At 40.2% G+C, this 18521-nt stretch overlaps 3 protein-coding genes across 3 annotated transcripts; all 3 read left to right on the forward strand.

Annotated features, from left to right (window-relative positions):
* The first annotated feature begins 2688 nt into the window (after positions 1 to 2688).
* Positions 2689 to 3660, forward strand: LOC135776872 (odorant receptor 131-2-like). Its single transcript, XM_065287789.1, has one exon. The coding sequence runs from the start codon at positions 2689 to 2691 to the stop codon at positions 3658 to 3660; it is 972 nt and encodes a 323-aa protein (XP_065143861.1).
* Positions 3661 to 12583: 8923 nt separating this feature from the next.
* LOC135776873 (odorant receptor 131-2-like) lies at positions 12584 to 13555 on the forward strand. The gene has a single exon (XM_065287790.1). The coding sequence runs from the start codon at positions 12584 to 12586 to the stop codon at positions 13553 to 13555; it is 972 nt and encodes a 323-aa protein (XP_065143862.1).
* A 2421-nt stretch (positions 13556 to 15976) lies between these two features.
* Positions 15977 to 16948, forward strand: LOC135776874 (odorant receptor 131-2-like). The gene has a single exon (XM_065287791.1). The coding sequence runs from the start codon at positions 15977 to 15979 to the stop codon at positions 16946 to 16948; it is 972 nt and encodes a 323-aa protein (XP_065143863.1).
* Positions 16949 to 18521: the final 1573 nt, after the last annotated feature.

The raw sequence follows: 18521 nt of genomic DNA on the forward strand, positions 1-18521 counted from the left end.
GCTAGCATCATGCTAGCTTCATGCTAATCATGCTAGCATCATGCTAGCTTCATGCTAATCATGCTAGCATCATGCTAGCTTCATGCTAATCATGCTAACATCATGCTAGCATCATACTAGCTTCATGCTAATCATGCTAGCTTCATGCTAATCATGCTAGCATCATGCTAGCTTCATGCTAATCATGTTAGCATCATGCTAGCTTCATGCTTATCATGCTAGCTTCATGCTAATCATGCTAGCATCAAGCTAGCTTCATTCTAATCATGCTAGCATCATGCTAGCTTCATGCTAATCATGCTAACATCATGCTAGCTTCATGGTAAATCATGCTACCTTCATACTTAAACATACTAACAGCCAGATAGCCTACTAAACTAAACTTATGTCAAACCGTTTTAAACGTTCAGGCTACGCTTTCTCAAGCCAACATAAAGTTTGTCTTCAAACTTTACTATCTTTATTATTCTTTTTCTCCCCCCAAAATTATAAACACTAACTCGTCCTAGGGCTTTCAAGCTACATGCACCAAATTTTCCACAGACCTTCAGACTGGTCTGACTTAGTGTGCTATATCTTTTCTAACTGATGGGACCTTCCGAATTCCTAAACGGGGGTCTCGAACACCCCAAAATTTCCATTGACTTAACATTGAGACAAACTTTGACGGGTCATAGCTGTGAGTGAGAAACTTGTAGAAACTTGTGGCTTACCACATTTAAGGTGGCTGACAGGCTCTGTAAGAACATACATCACAATGGGGTGTAAGCTATACCCCTGGGGTGTAAGAGGCCCCCAAAATTTCCCATTGACTTATAATGGGGCAGGAAACATGCCCATATAAGGGAATAAAAGCATCCCAGATGGAATATCCTTACTTAAGAGTGTCGTAGAGACATGGGGGTTGGACCGTTTTACTTGTGGCTTGAAGGTTGATCATTATGGGATGCCATTTTTCTCCCTAGCAACCAAACTTAGTACCCTAGCAACGGAATAAACAAAGCCTTATATCTCCGCTTCAGAACATCATAGAGACACGGGGGTTGGACCGTTTTACTTGTGGCTTGAAGGTTGATCATTATGGGATGCCAATTTTCTCCCTAGCAACCAAACTTAGTACCCTAGCAACGGAATAAACAAAGCCTTATATCTCCGCTTCAGAACATCATAGAGACACGGGGGTTGGACCGTTTTACTTGTGGCTTGAAGGTTGATCATTATGGGATGCCAATTTTCTCCCTAGCAACCAAACTTAGTACCCTAGCAACGGAATAAACAAAGCCTTATATCTCCGCTTCAGAACATCATAGAGACACGGGGGTTGGACCGTTTTACTTGTGGCTTGAAGGTTGATCATTATGGGATGCCAATTTTCTCCCTAGCAACCAAACTTAGTACCCTAGCAACGGAATAAACAAAGCCTTATATCTCCGCCTCAGAACATCATAGAGACACGGGGGTTGGACCGTTTTACTTGTGGCTTGAAGGTTGATCATTATGGGATGCCAATTTTCTCCCTAGCAACCAAACTTAGTACCCTAGCAACGGAATAAACAAAGCCTTATATCTCCGCTTCAGAACATCATAGAGACACGGGGGTTGGACCGTTTTACTTGTGGCTTGAAGGTTGATCATTATGGGATGCCAATTTTCTCCCTAGCAACCAAACTTAGTACCCTAGCAACGGAATAAACAAAGCCTTATATCTCCGCTTCAGAACATCATAGAGACACGGGGGTTGGACCGTTTTACTTGTGGCTTGAAGGTTGATCATTATGGGATGCCAATTTTCTCCCTAGCAACCAAACTTAGTACCCTAGCAACGGAATAAATGTTAGCTTCATTCTAGCTTCATACTAATCATGTTAGCTTCATGCTAGCTTCATGCTAATCATGCTAGCATCATGCTAGCTTCATGCTAATCATGTTAGCTTCATGTTAGCTTCATGCTAATCATGTTAGCTTCATGCTAGCTTCATACTGATCATGCTAACATCATGCTAGCTTCATGCTAATCATGCTAGCTTCATGCTAATCATGCTAACTTCATGCTAATCATGCTAACAGCCAGATAGCCTACTAAAATAAACTTCTGTCAAACCATTTTAAATGTTCAGGCTACGCTTTTTCAAGCCAACATAAAGTTTGTCCTCAAACTTTAATATCTAGTTGCTTAATAAAACACAGACAAACAGAGGGCACTGCTTTTTGCCAAACAATGCCTAAAATATATAGGCTACCATACAAAGGCTGGTAAAAACTTTAAACGGTGATGTTTAAATGGGTTAAATTATATTTAGATAACTGAGTTTAAGTCAAATTATACATTTACAGTTATGTGGCCTTTATGTGCCTGTGAAGTGTATCATTTGTAACTTTGAGTTGGTAGGGGGTGCTCATCAATGCATCATAAGTACCTCCCCTTCTTCTGCCATCATGTCATGGTTACCACATTCTAGCTGGCAGTGTAAATGCTATATAAGTTCATGGGCATTTCTTAACAGGATCTGCAGCTAGAGTGGATGGGAGATTGATGTCTGACACATTCACCTCAGGAAAAAGTTGACACATTCGTGATCAAGGTCTGTTGTGAGAAGCTTTTAAAAAATATATTTCAAAATCTATAAATCGACTTTGTGAGTGTTGAGTTTCCATCAGTAGTTTCATTGTGTTTTTCTTTTTCAGCTTATGGCGGTGGCCAATGGCACAATCACAGAGGTGTCTTTTCTGTACCAGCAAATCTTTAAGATAGACTTTGATGCTGGCACTCACACTAAAATTGCAGTGGCTGTGCTTATAACCCTCTTCTTTATCTTTGTAAACTGTGTCATGCTCTTTGCTTTAGGAAGCAAGTCTGTCTTTTATGAAACTCCACGCTACATTCTGTTTGCTCACATGCTTATAAATGATTCTGTACTTTTGTCATTTACAACCATCATGTATATTTTTGTTTATATCCAGATGCAAATCTCCAAAGCTTTGTGTTCTTTTTTAGTCTTTATCTCTCACTGCACTTTCCGTAACTCTCCTTTGACACTTGCAGTGATGTCTCTGGAGCGGTATGTGGCTATCTGCTTCCCTTTAAGACACTGCAACATTGCCACACCAAGAAAGACCACCATCATTTTGGGATTAATATGGATCCTTAGCTCTCTGACTATTGCTATAGATATAATTTTAGTATTAATTGTCAACCCCAGTAGCTTAACAGATAATATATTTTGCACGTACGAGAAACTGTTAGTAGCAAAATGGCAGATGGATAAAGCTCAAGGGTTTGATATTCTTTATTTTGTGTCTGTTGCAGTAATTATTATTTTTACTTACATTAGCATTATGATTACAGCCAGGTCTGTTACATCTGATAAAGAGTCTGCAAAGAAAGCTCTCAGGACAGTGCTATTGCACCTGATTCAACTTTGCCTGTGTCTCTCCTCTTTTCTATATGCTACAATAGAGAGATCACTGTACATGATGTCAGGTAGCAACTCGAATCTCTTTGTAAATCTCAGATATCTGAATTATATTACTGTTCTTATTCTGCCACGCTGCTTGAGCCCTTTGATATACGGTCTGAGAGATGAGGCCTTGTTGCCTTTATTCAAATATTACTTCTGTTATCGTTCAGGTAAAACAAGACCCTGTGTTAATGTACATTAACTGATCTGTAGAGGTGTTATGCAATAATATCAAAAATAATCAGTCTAAATGTGTATCAATTATCTGATCATGTTAAATTCTGTTGAATTAGTTTAATAATTATAATACTTATTTTATAATTACTCTGTATGTTTAGTTGGATATAAAGCCTATAATCATGTCTGCTTTTCAAATAGTGCTGACATTCAGTAAACAAATATAAACATTGCCAATCATATTTGCTCACTGGAAAACTATATCATTATGTAGTAATGAAGCAAACAGTAATGAACAGAATTTCAGTTCAAAAGTCTATAAAGTGTCTTTGGGGTTTCTCAATGTATGAAAATAAGTACAGTACTGTGCAAAAGTCTTATGCCACCATACTACCATTAGATTTGTTGTTTTTGCAATTGTATAGTGATCATATATAATTATTTATCTTTATTAGAATACAACCAGAAAATACAGAAAATGTGTATGTAGTATTAAAAACAGTATAAAAGTATAAGCTGAAGTGTCAAATATTTGGGGTAAACTCCCCTTCCACTTGAGCACTAGCAGGAAGTTGCAGTATCTCTTAAACCTAAATGAAATTAAATCCTAATTTCTAATTCTAATCAAATTACTTCAGTCTCCTCAAAAAAGCTCAAGATGTGTTTTGTGCCAAGAGAGGTCACACTAAATACTGACTTGATGCCTGAAGAAAACATTAAGTTCTGAAAATTGTTTTGTTTTAAATTTTGTGTACATATTTCGTGTATTTTCTGTTTGTATCTTAAAAAGAGTGAAAAATAAATATGGATGGACATTAAAACTTTGCTAAAACAACAAGGCTGGTGATGGTGGACTAAGACTTTTGCACAGTATTGTATATATTTAGTTGTGATTTCTCTTTTTTTTTCTATTTTAAAACCATTGTTGCTTGAGGTTAAGGCAAATGTATAAGGGAAATCTATAAATTGCAAATGAGCTTGAAATAGCTGCAGATTTCTGCCTTTAAACGATGCTTAATTAATATATTTGACATAAAAGAGCACCCGTCAATGTTTAAATCATTTCTGAGCAGCAAGAACGGCTTTTATTTCCAAAAACCTGAAGCAACTGGACAAGCAAAAGTGCGTACATCTGCTCAGACCCTGCTACACACACACTTTATGATCAAATCTGTGCGTACGCACGCTTTATAAATGAGGCCCTTGCTCTCCGCTCTTCCGATTTTCTGAAGCTTTTTTAGAACAACGGCAGTGTACTAGCCAATGCCTGCCATGACGACATATAGAGGCGTGGCGACTGTCTTTGGGCATATCCTCATATTCTTTCGTCTGAACAACAGAAGAGCTGATCTGAGCAGTGACAGGGCAGTTTACCTAACCGAGATATGCTCTTTTAAGAATGGTCTCCCGACATTGCGTCAGTAGCTGACGCAATGGGAGACTGTATAGAACGGTGCCTTGAGAACAGTAAAAAGCAGTCCCAGTGGAGCTTACTCAAACCCATGCACCGCAACAATAGCAGTAAAGAGAGAGATCTTTTCATACACTGAAACACGTAGAAACGGCCAGTTACATACTGTGGAAAGTCTCGCTGGGTGCCAGTTACATACTGCGTGCTGTGAACTCCTGAACTGAACTGCACAGAGCGTAGCAGAGTCGTGTATTAACAGTGCATTAAGCGAGCACTGTTGGGTACAGGCTTACATGTCATTGATGCACAGAGCCATAAACAAACCAAGTCTGTGTCTGCAGCAGCTCGCCGCTTGGATTGAGCCGGGTGCAGAACCCGTGCAGAAAGGAGTGTAATCTATTTATGCACTTAAACACGTAGTAACGGCAGGTTGTGTGCCCCGGGTTGGATTAATGTGCCAAGGGACAGGTACAGTTCAGGACTTTACTGCCAGGTTTTGGGATTTGGCATCCCAGGCTGGTTGCCCTGAACAATGCCTTAGGGAGTGGTATTGGTTGGGACTCAACCACACATTACATAATGGTCCCATTGGACTGTGACTGGTCATTGGTGGATTTTGTGGGTGCAGTTTTACGTACTGCCATACCCGTTAATGCAAGTGTGTCAAGCCAGAAACTAGTTATGCCATGTCTACTAAGCCAGAGACTGTTCTTATCATGCCTCTTAAGCTAGAGTCTGTTCAATTCATGCTTACTAAGCCAGAGCTTGCTCACATCAAGCCTGCCTTGCCACAGCCTGCTTAAGTCATACCTGCTCACGTCAAGCCTGCTCATGTCATGCCTGGTATTCCACAGCCTGCTCACATCATGCCTGCTATGCCACAGCCTGCTGATGTCATGTCTGCCATGCTCACCCAAGATGGCCATGCCAGCACCTGTTCCTAAGATGGCGGCCACCACCATGCCTGATCTTGTTTTCAAGATAGCCTCCACCACATCTGAAGTTGTTCTCAAGATGGCCGCCATACCTGAATCTGTTCCCAAGATCACCTCCATGCCAGAGCCCGCAGCCAAGATGGTCGCTCCCTTAAATATGGGGAGGGTAAGAAGGGATAAAGTCGAAAGCATAGAGGACTTTGCTGGTGTGTCCAAGCCAGTGCTCTACAGCTCATGCCCAACATTGCTCCATGCCCCAGACCAGCCATTGCTTCACAGCCCAGGCCAGCCATTGCTTCATGTCCCGTGCCTGTAATTGCTCCAACACATTACATATACATTAACATGGAAGAGAGTAAAAAACATTCTTTTGTAATGTTTTGACCCTTCAGCATTTCATAATGACACTACGGAGTAGCATCAAAATGAAACTGCAAGCCTACACACAAGCCGACCGCTATTGTTGTTACTGGTTTGAAGAAAGAACCCGAGAGGAAACCGGTTCGATACGAATACTAGAATCTAGTGAACGTGTTAGGTGTCGACCAGCCAGAAACTCTACAAGTGTCTGTTAGCGTGGAACCATGAGTCAATGCCCAAGATGATGCTGCACTTCTTGTAGAGTGAGCACATAAATTAAACGGGCATGGAATGTCTTGCTTTTGGTATGCAAGGGCTATCGTATCCACAATTCAATGGGACATCCTCTGCTTGGTGACAGCTTTCCCCCTCTGCTAACCACTGTAACAGACAAAGAGCTGGTCTGAGGTCCTAAAGCTTTGAGTTCGGTCTACATACACGCGTAGTGCACGTACAGGACATAACAAAGCAATGGCAAAGGACATAACAAAGCAACAAAGCAAAAGTTCACCACCTGATCTCTGAAAGGAGTGGTGGGAACTTTGAGCACGTAGCTGGGCCTGGGTCTCAGTGTTATGCTGGATTCATCAGGTCCGAACTGAAGGCACAAATTGTTGACCGAAAATGCACGGAGAACCCCCTATCCTCTTAACAGAGGCCAATGCGAGGAGCGTTAAAGTTTTCATTGTAAGAAACTTAATACTCACAGTGTGCAGAGGCTCAAAAGGGAATGTCCTGTAAGGCTTTCAGCACCACGGACAGATCCCAAGGAAGAAAAGAGGGAGGGCACGGTGGATTCAATCGTCAGGCACCTATTAAAAATCTAATAACCAGGTCGTTCTGACCCACTGACCTACCGTTTATCGGAGGGTGGTATGCAGATTCTCTAGGGTTTTCTCGTTGAGAAGAACACAATTCGACAAAAAGGTTCCATTTCGAAAGCAAAAGAGGAAGTCCTCACCATAGGTTATGTCCCGGTAGTAGCTCCACTGTTCCTCTGGAGACCTAACTGTACTAACTGTAACAAAGGATTCTTGCTATGCACCATGATGTGGGCGATGAACTCAGTCTGCTTCTAGGCTGCGGAGAACTGCTGTGCAAACTCCTCAACCATCTCGCCAAACAGGCAGGCCTGGGAAATCAGAGCATTCAGGAGCCTGGTCTTATTAAAGCAGCACCAAAGAGTTTTTTTACCTTAAAATAAAGTTTCCAAAAAAGTTTCAGTCATTCATCCACTCAAACCAGGGTGAACGGCACTTTCACATTCGCTTTGCAGCCCTCTATCGTCCAAAACCGCACTAAAGTTGTTTCCAACCGTCGGGTCGCCATCCTGTAGTTTGAGTGAAACTACAAAAACTTGCTTAATGGCAGACCTACAATCCAATCAGAGCCAGCTTTTGCTGCAGTAGGCTAAAATATTTACGACAGTTGTAATCGACAATTCCGCTTCCAACCTGTAGGGGGAGCAAAGAGTAAAAACTCTTTAGTGTTGCTTTAACATCCCTTATGTCCACCAGGCACAGCCAGAGATGGCGCTCCTGGACCACCAAGGTGGACAAAGCACAATCTATGACTTGAGCGATGACTTTGGTTGCATGAAGCGGCAAGTCGATGGCTGCACACAGATCAATGAACGCTGAGAGGTCATGACCCTTCCTCATGCCGGTCCCTCAGAGCTTTAGTCTGGTGAACCTGAAGCCAAGTGTCACAGGTCGGAGCGGACCACCACTATCGTGCGTCGCACTCCTCCCTTAGTTTCCACCTCGAGGAGTTCCCAAAGTGCCCCAATGACCAGACAGACAAGAAGAATATAAAATATAACAATGTTTATTAGAGTTAAAAGAATGAGGGAAAGGGGAAGGGTTCTTAAAACTTGGGAGATGTGGTCCGAGTTGCTTCTGACTCTCACAGGGACTGGCAGGTAAGTCTTCCTGTCTTTCTCTCTCTCTTGGTCCACACGTGAATTACGAGCAAGTATTCTCAGCTTCTTCTCTCCGTGTCTCACAGGTACTGTAGATAAACACTTTCAGCCTCTGAGTGAGTACAGGTGAGTACACTGGGCTTTTAGCTTTAGGCGTACAGGGAAGTATACAGGTGAGTACACTGGGCTTGGAGCTTTGGGCGTACAAGGAGGTATACAGGTGAGTACACTGGGCTTTTAGCTTTAGGCGTACAGGGAGGTATAGAGGTGAGTACACTGGGCTTGGAGCTTTGGGCGTACAGGGAGGTATACAGGTGAGTACACTGGGCTTATAGCTTTAGACGTACAGAGAAGTATACAGGTGAGTACACTGGGCTTTTAGCTTTGGGCGTACAGGGAGGTATACAGGTGAGTACACTGGGCTTTTAGCTTTAGGCGTACAGGGAAGTATACAGGTGAGTATACTGGGCTTGGAGCTTTGAATGGGTTTGACTCACAGGCAAGTGGATGGTCGTTTGCACAGGGCTTTAGCTTTTTTAGACTCAGGTGGTTGGAGAAGACGTATAGGCACACAGCAACTTCTAGTCCTCCTCACTAGGACAGACTTTTGATGAACACTTAGACGTTGACTTCCCAGCATATAGTGGAACAGTCCCACGACGTCACAGAGCCCTTGGCTCAGATCTGCAGACTGGCAGCAGAGAACACACAAATTTCCTTCAGTAATATTACTCCAATGAACATACAAGGAGAGATACAACACCTCTTTGCTTCAGGCAGGAAAAAGGCAGGTGAAGACACAGGCCAATGGCACGCCCACGGATGGTATCACAGAGGTAGGTAGGTTGAGGTAAGGGTCGTACCCTGCAGCGTACTGCCAGAGTGGGGCCAACCGCTTTGAATCTCCTTTCCTTCAAAAAGCGGGGCAAGAGATTCGAACATGTGCTGACATCTGGAAACACTCAACAAGTGTATAGTTATACACAAAAACAGCGAGTACACTTTTCCCACACAACAGGCAATCACAAGCTCTCCCTCTTTCGTTATTAAGCACAATGTTCACAGCCAATCCTTACTTCATACAGTCGTAGCACCACCACCCAGCGAGGTAGGAGGTCGACAGATCTCAGTTGAGTATATATGTAAAGCAGCGGCCCAATGCCACCGTTCCACTCTTCTAACACAGGGCTCTTTCTTCAGCATAGGAGGTGATCACTGACAACACTGACAACAGCACAACTCTACAATTGTCCAAGTGTACACACTTCAAAAAGACTCATCCACAGCACTCCACTCACACACAGCGATATAGGGTCAGAGCCACAACGCTGGGCTGGGTTTGTAGTCCTGAATAGTCGAGTGACTTGGGCAGAGGACAACCAAATGTAAACGTCGAGTCCACAATCCTTGAGCTCCTCCTTCCTCTTCTCAGCCCGTTCCAACACGCCCACAGATCCTCAACACGGATGAGGCAGCCCACACACTGATTCAATAGATAGAAATAACTGGGGTAACAGTATTAGCAATGGTGCAAATAGCAAGGCAAACAGCAAGACGAACTCCAACGGAATGCACTGTTCCTTTAACTATTTAGTACTTCCCTCTTTCTTGCAGATGTCCCATGCATCCGAGGCCTCGTTTACACCAACGACTTCATGGTTTTTGTTGCTAAGTTTTCCCCTTAGATCCGTTTCCTGTGTCCTTCCAACGTACACAATCTCTTCAAGATACACAGTCAGATCAATATCATTTACTTTAGAAGAAATGATTGCACACTTAGCTTCGTCTCTGTTTCAGCCTAATCCTCCATTTTGATTTCGCCCAGCCTGCAAATCCACCTCGACACGTCTCTCCAACACACCAAACACTTCCGTCTCACCCACAGCGCTTGCTGGAATCAACTTCTTCTTTTGGTTTCCCTGACGCCCTATTTATGTGCCTCCTCTTCTTTACAATGCCCAATCACCAACCGCCACGCTTACTAAGCACACCTGATTCCAATAGTGCTTGATTCGTTTGCCCAGAGTTGGCCGGAACCGGTCTGGTGTTACAGTGAAAAAGGTCCGGGCGGAACTATTTCTGCCATTTTGGTTCCGTTGGCATAAGTCACTCCGTGACACAAGCCTTGACATGCAGGGCTGAAGCTGCCTCCCCACAAGCCCAGTAGGCAGCAGCCAGGAGGAACTGACACTGGCTGGACACAGCTGCATTGCAATCGGGAGCTCCACTGACGAGATACCGACATACCCCCTGGCAGCTCCAACGTTGAGAGAGGTGAGGACTGAAATGGCCGGTTCCGGGCAGAAAACAGGGTTTTCCACGACCAAGTCAAATCCTCATGCACCTCAGGGAAGAAAGGCACGTGGGGTGAGGGCTGGGAAGTCCGGGCACCTCCGAAGTACCAGTCATCAAGGCAGGACGGTTAGGGTGGGAGAGGTTGAGTGCACTCCAAGCCGACCGCCGGCCGAGAAAGCGTGGCTGCCATCTCAGGGTCAAAAATGAGATCCGCAACCCTACCCGAAGGGAAGAGCAGATCCACATCGTTTGAGGCTGACAACCCCCCCTCTGATGTTACAGTGGACATAGACTCTGGATGAGGACCAACAGAGAGCGAGGACACTGTAGAACATGGGCCACTCGTTTCCATCGGCACCTCCGCTGGCGGTGGATCAGGGCGCTGAGAACCACTGGACAGACCAGCGGACCAGTTCAGCACTGTTATGCGGAGATTGTCCTTCACAAGCACTGTCACTGCACCCTAGGCAAGAGCTGTCTTGGAAGGCAGGTGCCGCTCCCACAGAAACAACACCGGTCCCCATAAATCCACCAGGGACATGTTCTAACATATGGAACATGAACCTCCAGCAAACGCAGCCTTAGCGTGCTGGAGACCCAGACATGAGAGATGCTGCATCCAGGAGCGGAGCATTGACGAAATGCCATCTTTAAAAAGACGCACCTTGCTGTGACACTAATAAGTGGCTGTCTTCAAAAAGACACAAAGCTCCAACATACTGCTCTTTTAGGGAAATCACTCTTTTGTCTAAGCTGGTAGCAGCGACACACATACTCAAACTCAAGTTTAAAAACTGGGAAAAATAAAGATGTGGGTGAAAAAACTGCGAGCCTTCTCTGTGGTGCAGAAATCCAACCAACTTCTGACAAGCAGTGTACTTTCCGAGCAGGATAGTAAGAGATAGCTTCTCATGAGCAGATAACTGCTGGCTTTCAAGAAAAAATAAAGCTGATTTGGTATTGCACCTGCCTCTCGTGGCAGGGTGATACCAGTACAAATACCTGCATGCCAATTTCTTTGGAGTTTTAATAGTTTCTCTAAGTAGATTGGTCACCCCTCAATTAAAAAAAGGCATATGGTAGCCGCCACGGGATAGCCATGACATTGTCTGAGACAATCTTGGGACGAAATGCACTCTGTAAAGCAGTTTGTCCATTTAGGGTTACTTTAGAAACATGACGGCAAAATCCATCTTGGGATAAACACAATAAAAAGGGCTCATTCTAAGGTAATAAAAACAACACTTACATTAGTTCTTAAAGGGATACTTCACCGATTTAGCATTCAGCTTTGTATCTGTAGAAACCCGGCAGTATTACTGAATGACCATGTTTCCCTCCATCATTTCCCCCTGAGAGGAGAGATATCTGCATTTTGGTTCTGCAAAAAAGTCCTCCGATGATGCAAAAATCGTCATATTACATCATCGGAGGACTTTTTTGCAGAACCAAAATGCAGATATCTCTCCTCTCAGGGGGAAATGAGGGAGGGAAACATGGTCATTCAGTAATACTGCCGGGTTTCTACAGATACAAAGCTGAATGCTAAATCGGTGAAGTATCCCTTTAATGTAAGGTCTTTATATACCACTGATAATTTAGTTATATTTAATTCCTGTTGAGGTCTTTCTAAAATTTACACATTGAACATTTAAAATGTAAAATTTTTAAGAATAAATAACAGTAAAAATGTAGAATTTATGGCATATTATTAGTATTAAATATATTATTATTATTTGTAATAATTAATACCAATGTATTTATGCAATTTTTTACAATTGGTCTCTCTCTCTTTCTCTCTCTCTCTCAAACATACCCATGGATACCACATTCTAGCTGCCACTGAATGCTATATAAATTCATGAGCAACTGCAGGTGGCATAGATGGGAGATTGATGTCTGACAATTTCACTGTAGGAAGAAGACACATTTGTGTCTTAAGTCTGTTGTAAGTCTTCAAGCTTTTAAAAAGTTTACTTTATGAGGGTTAACTTGTTCTAATCAGTTTGTTTTTCTCTTTCAGCTTATGGCGGAGGCCAATGGCACAACCACAGAGGCGTCTTTTCTGTTCCAGCAAATCTTTCAGTTAGGGTTTGATGCTGCCAAAAACACTAGAATGTCATTGTCTGTGCTTATACCCCTGTTCTTCATCTTTATAAACTCTATCATGCTCTTTGCTTTAGGAAGCAAGTCAGTATTTTATGAAACTCCACGTTATATTCTGTTTGGTCACATGCTTATAAATGATTCTGTACTTTTGGCTGTCACAACCGTCATGTTACTTTTGACTTCTATCCCAATGCAAATCACCAAAGCCTTGTGTGCTCTTTTAGTCTTTATTTCCCACTGCACTTTCTTTAACTCTCCTTTGACACTCGCAGTGATGTCTCTGGAGCGGTATGTGGCTATCTGCTTCCCTTTAAGACACAGCAGCATTGCCACACCAAGAAGGACCACCATGGTTTTGGGATTAATATGGATCCTTAGCTCTCTAAATATTGCTGTGGATATTATTTTTGCATTAATTGTCAACCCAAATTACTTATCAGATAATTCATTTTGCACGCATGAGAAACTGTATTTAGCCAAATGGCAGATGGATACAACTCAAGGGTTTGAGATTTTTTATTTTGTGTCTGTTGCAGTAATTATTATTTTTACTTACATTAGGATTATGATTACAGCCAGGTCTGTTACATCTGATAAAGAGTCTGCAAAGAAAGCCCTCAGGACAGTGCTATTGCACCTGATTCAACTTTGCCTGTGTCTCTCCTCTTTTCTATATGCTACAATAGAGAGATCACTGTACATGATGTCAGGTAACAACTCCTATCTCTTTATAAACCTCAAATATTTAAATTATATTACTGTTCTTATTCTGCCACGCTGCTTAAGCCCTTTGATCTACGGTCTGAGAGACGAGGCCTTGTTGCCTTTATTCAAATATTACTTCTGTTATCGTTCAGGTAAAGCAAAACCCCGTGTTAATGTACATTAACTGATCTGGAAAGGTGTTATGCAACAATAATAATTAAAGAGATGGGTCTAAATGTGTAAGAATGACATATTCTGATCATGTTGAATTCTCTTGACGTGTTTTAAAATAAAACCATGTTTCTGAAAAAGTCTGAAAACTAGATATGGGGCGGTTTCACAGACAGGGCTGATCTTAGCCTTAGACTAAAATGCATGTTTGAGCTGCTTTCATTTAAAAACACCTTGTCCTGTTTATTTTTAACATATACCAGTATCATTGTTTTGTCTTAAGATGCACACCTGTAGTGTTTTTTGTAAGGTATGTTTGTAAAAACTTCTTAAATTACCTAATATAAATAAGGCCTAGTCATGGATTAACCTAAACTCTGTCCAGGAAACCGCCCCATAATGCTTTTATTTAAAACTTTGTATGTTTGGTTGGACATAAGATCTATAATCATGTATGCTTTTCAAATAGTGCTGACATTCAGTAAACAAATACTATAAACATTACTATTAAATGTTGCTCACTGGAAATCTCATGTATATTAGTAGCTATAAACAGGTGATAAATATGTAAGTTTACATTCAGTGAAAATATGATATTTTTAATATTAAGTAAGACCATGTCAGAGATTGAAATCAATGATAGAAATTAAACTTTGATGCTCCCAACTCAATTATGAGACTTTAGTCTGGATTTTTCAGATATAGTCACATATAGTTATATCAATATCATGGTTCACAGAAAACATATTACTAATAATACTAATAATGACATGAAAATAATATTATTTTATTGAATTATTATTCCCAAACAATGTTACAAGCTTAAAGTGTTAACATGTACCTCATAAGAATTTATGAGAATCTTTTTTATGAATAAAGAAAATGTGTATATTTCTATTCTAGCCATAAATATGACTTTATTGTGTTACACATTACTGTTGTGTAGCATATATGAAGTATTCTGTAATAATAAAATAACTATTAAAGCACTGTGCAATTTAAAATAGCTAGTGGCCAACTTTTTAAAATGTTTTTTAGCCCAGTCTTTGTTGGGTTATGATATCTTGACCAGTATATATTTCATGCTATAAGGGACAGTTCACCCAGAACTGAAAATTATGTCATAATTTACTCACTCTCATGTTGTTACAAACCTGTATACGTTTTTTTGTTCTGATGGACACAAAGGAAGATATTTTGAGGAATGTTTGTAACCGAACAGATCAGAGGCCCATTGACTTTTCATAGTAGGATAAAGGAATACTATGGAAGTCAGTGGGGCTTCTGATCGGTTTGGTTTCAAACATTCCTGAAATATCTTCTTTGTGTTCATCAGAACAAAGACATTTATACAGGTTTGTAACAACATAAGAGTGAGAAAATGAAGAATAATTTCTTTTTTATTTTATTTTAAACTATCCATTTAAAGCATGAGTTGCTTGAATTTGATGCTTTGCTGTAGATCACAGAGGCCTACACACTTTTTCAAAAATGCTGTAAAGGTTTGTACCTTTGCTACTCACTAGTTCTGTTGCTCATGAACTGTCTCAGAGCAGCTTAAACTATTGTTTGAATAATAATGCTGTCTAGTTTTTGTTAAGTTTATATATTAGCAGTTGTAGCTTACTTTGTAAGAAAGCAGCTATTCACGTGTTATAAGCTGATTTCAATGCCCCTAATGTTGTTCTGTCAATTTGTCAATTATAAGAATCCCCCTGTCCAATAAATCAACTATGACAGTTAACTAAAAGCTTCTGTTTTATTGTCTATTTCTGGAATAAGAGAAAAATACTGACCTCCTTACCATGGGCAATAGAAACATATTAATAAACATTAAATATTTTGTGCTAAACAAAGATTATGTCACACATCCTTTGAGACAAATGTTGAGCATTTTCTTTTTTATTCTTGATGAAATTAGCTACTCATATGTAATTACATGTTATAGTAAACCCCTGTATTCTCATTTTTCAAAGAGAGTTAGTTTACTGGACAAGTCACCTTATGGATCTGTGTCATACACTTTTTTTCAGTACAGCACATCATTCAGTATATTTTTTTACTCGAATGTCATAAGCATTTCCTAGGAATATCTCTCTCTCTCTCTCTCTCTCTCTCTCTCTCTCTCTCTCTCTCTCTCACACACACACACACACACACACACACACACACATGGTCAAACATACCCATGGTAACCACATTCTAGTTGTTACTGTAAATGCTATATAAATTCATGAGCAGCATGTTATTTACAGGATTTGTTACTGCTGCACACGAGAGGTTTGTGTTTGATTTATTCGCTGGAGAAAGAGGACGCATTGCCCGAGGTTTGTTGTGAATCATATTCAAATGTTTTATTATTTAACTCTAATTCATATAACTTTCCTGTTATCTGTTCTCATTACACTGGTTTCTCTTTCGTCTTTTTCAGCTTATGGCCCCTGTCAATGGCACGGTCACAGAGGAGTCTTTTATTTTTGAGCAAGTCTATAGGATAGACTTTAATCCTTTGAACTTTACTAAAATTGCAGTGCCTGTATCTATGTCCCTGTTCTTTATCTTTATAAACTCCATCATGCTCTTTGCTCTAGGCAGCAAGCCTGTCTTTTATGAAACTCCACGCTACATTTTGTTTGGCCACATGCTTGTTAATGACACTGTACTTTTGGCATTCACAACCATCATATATATTATAGTTCTTATCCCTTTGCCACTCACCAAAGCCGTATGCACTGTTTTAGTTTTTATTACTTACTGTACTTTCCGTAACGCTCCTCTGACACTCGCAGTGATGTCTCTGGAGCGGTATGTGGCTATCTGCTTCCCTCTAAGACACAGCAGCATTGCCACACCAAAAAGGACAAACATCATTTTGGGATTCATATGGATCCTTAGCTCTCTAAACATTGTTATAGACATTATTTTTACATTAATTGTCAAACCTGATCATTTCACAAGTTACACTATATGCACACATGAAAAATTGTATTTATCCAAATGGCAGATGGATAAAGCTCAAGGGTTTGAGATTCTCTATTTTGTGTCTGTTGCAGTTATTATTATTTTTACTTATATAAGCATTATGATCACAGCAAGGTCTGTTACATCTGATAAAGAGTCTGCTACAAAAGCCCTCAGGACAGTGCTATTGCACCTGATTCAACTTTGCCTGTGTCTCACCTCTTTTCTATATGCTACAATAGAAAGAGCACTGTACATGATGTCAGGTAGCAGCACTTCTCTATTTATAATCCTAAGATATCTGAATTATCTTATTGTTCTTATTCTGCCACGCTGCTTGAGTCCTTTGATCTACGGTCTGAGAGACGAGACTGTGGGGCCTTTATTCAGATATTACCTCTGTTATCGTTCAAGTAAGGTAAGACCCCGTGTTGATGTACTTTGAGAGATGAAAAGAAAAACAAGAAAATATGCACTATAACTATAATATCAAAAATAATAAATGAATTGCACGTTATGATCATGTTGAATGTTATTTAAAATTGAAAGCGAAAATAACACAATCATGAAATGAAACCTGATGATTTTAAAAAGGAAGTATTTACTATTGTAAAACATGTTTTCTTTTATTTATGTCTATTTGGACATCATGTGTACTTTTCAAATACTGCAGGTGTTCTGTGAACAAATACAACATTTGGATTTTTGAATCAAATCCTGCTAAATGAAAAAGATTTTCCAAGATATCTGTTAACAAGCTATGGCAGGGGTCTCCAACGTGGTGCCCGCGGGACTCCAACGTGGAGTCTGTGAGGTGCCCGCCAAAGCACATTCTATGAATAGTCTCGATTGTAATATTTATTTATTACATATTTTTTTATGTTATCTTGGCTTGGTTTACGTATGTTAACATTTTAGACGATACTAAAACATATTAACAAGTAAAATAAAATAAACGTTTTGAGTAGACTATATCAAAAAGTAGCCCTTCAGATTGTTTTATCCATTGTGGTAGCCCTTGCCCACAAAAAGGTCAGAAACCCCAGAGCTAAGGACTATGTATAATTTTTTTTCAGATACCTCTTAAAGCCAAGGAAGTACACTTTAAAATCATTAATAATATTTACCCATCATTAGAATTGTTGAGATGTAGTTTTAATATTGATCACAATAATTGTACTTTCTGTGATGAAATTGAAACAACAGTACACATTTGGTTTTTGACTCTTCGTATGCTTTTTGGTCTGTTACGTATGAGTGGTTTAAAGTTAAAATTGTTCTGATATCTCAGTTCTCTAAAAATTATATAATGGAAGATAAATTCTATTTAATATTTTTTATAATGGGAAAATGTTACATTCAAAAATGTAAATACATGAAAATAAAGCCAATGCTTTTAGATTTATTGTAAATCTTTAAAGAGTAACTAAACCCCTGGTCAGAGCCTGACTCCGCCCACTGGCAATATTTGAAAAATGCAAGAAAAGTGGGAAGATCCCAACGGAGATTTAGGGGACAAACTAAGCTTGTACCAAGTGTGTGGTGAGATCGTAACAAGGGCGTGGTGAGCTTGAACCTGCTTACGTCACGAGTCATTTTTTGGATCCAACATCCAATAGGAAAATTCAACTGCAGTAGCCACCGTTCAACCTGAAGAGGGCAGCACTCAGACGTTTTTATACCATATATTGCAGTATTGAAACACTTTATATTCAAATGTCAAAAAAGTTACTAAAATCAATGAACAGCACTAATAAAGCATCATTCTTACAGATCATTAACTAAAAAAAGTTGGTTTAGGGTTTAGTTACTCTTTAAGTAGAGTAAAATTTAAAAGTGAATGAAAGTTATTTAACTGTTGAATGACTTTAAACTTGTAGAATACCCTGATGTCTAATTTTTATTTTTACATTTTTTATGTATTTATTTAATTTTTGTTTTATTTACTCTTTCCTTAAAGCTGTGCTTTGTTTGTTAAGATTGTTATTTTACCTTAAATTATGTTTTTGTATTACTGT

This window comes from Paramisgurnus dabryanus, chromosome 18 (assembly GCF_030506205.2).
Source record: "Paramisgurnus dabryanus chromosome 18, PD_genome_1.1, whole genome shotgun sequence".
NCBI classification, from domain to species: Eukaryota; Metazoa; Chordata; class Actinopteri; order Cypriniformes; family Cobitidae; genus Paramisgurnus; species Paramisgurnus dabryanus.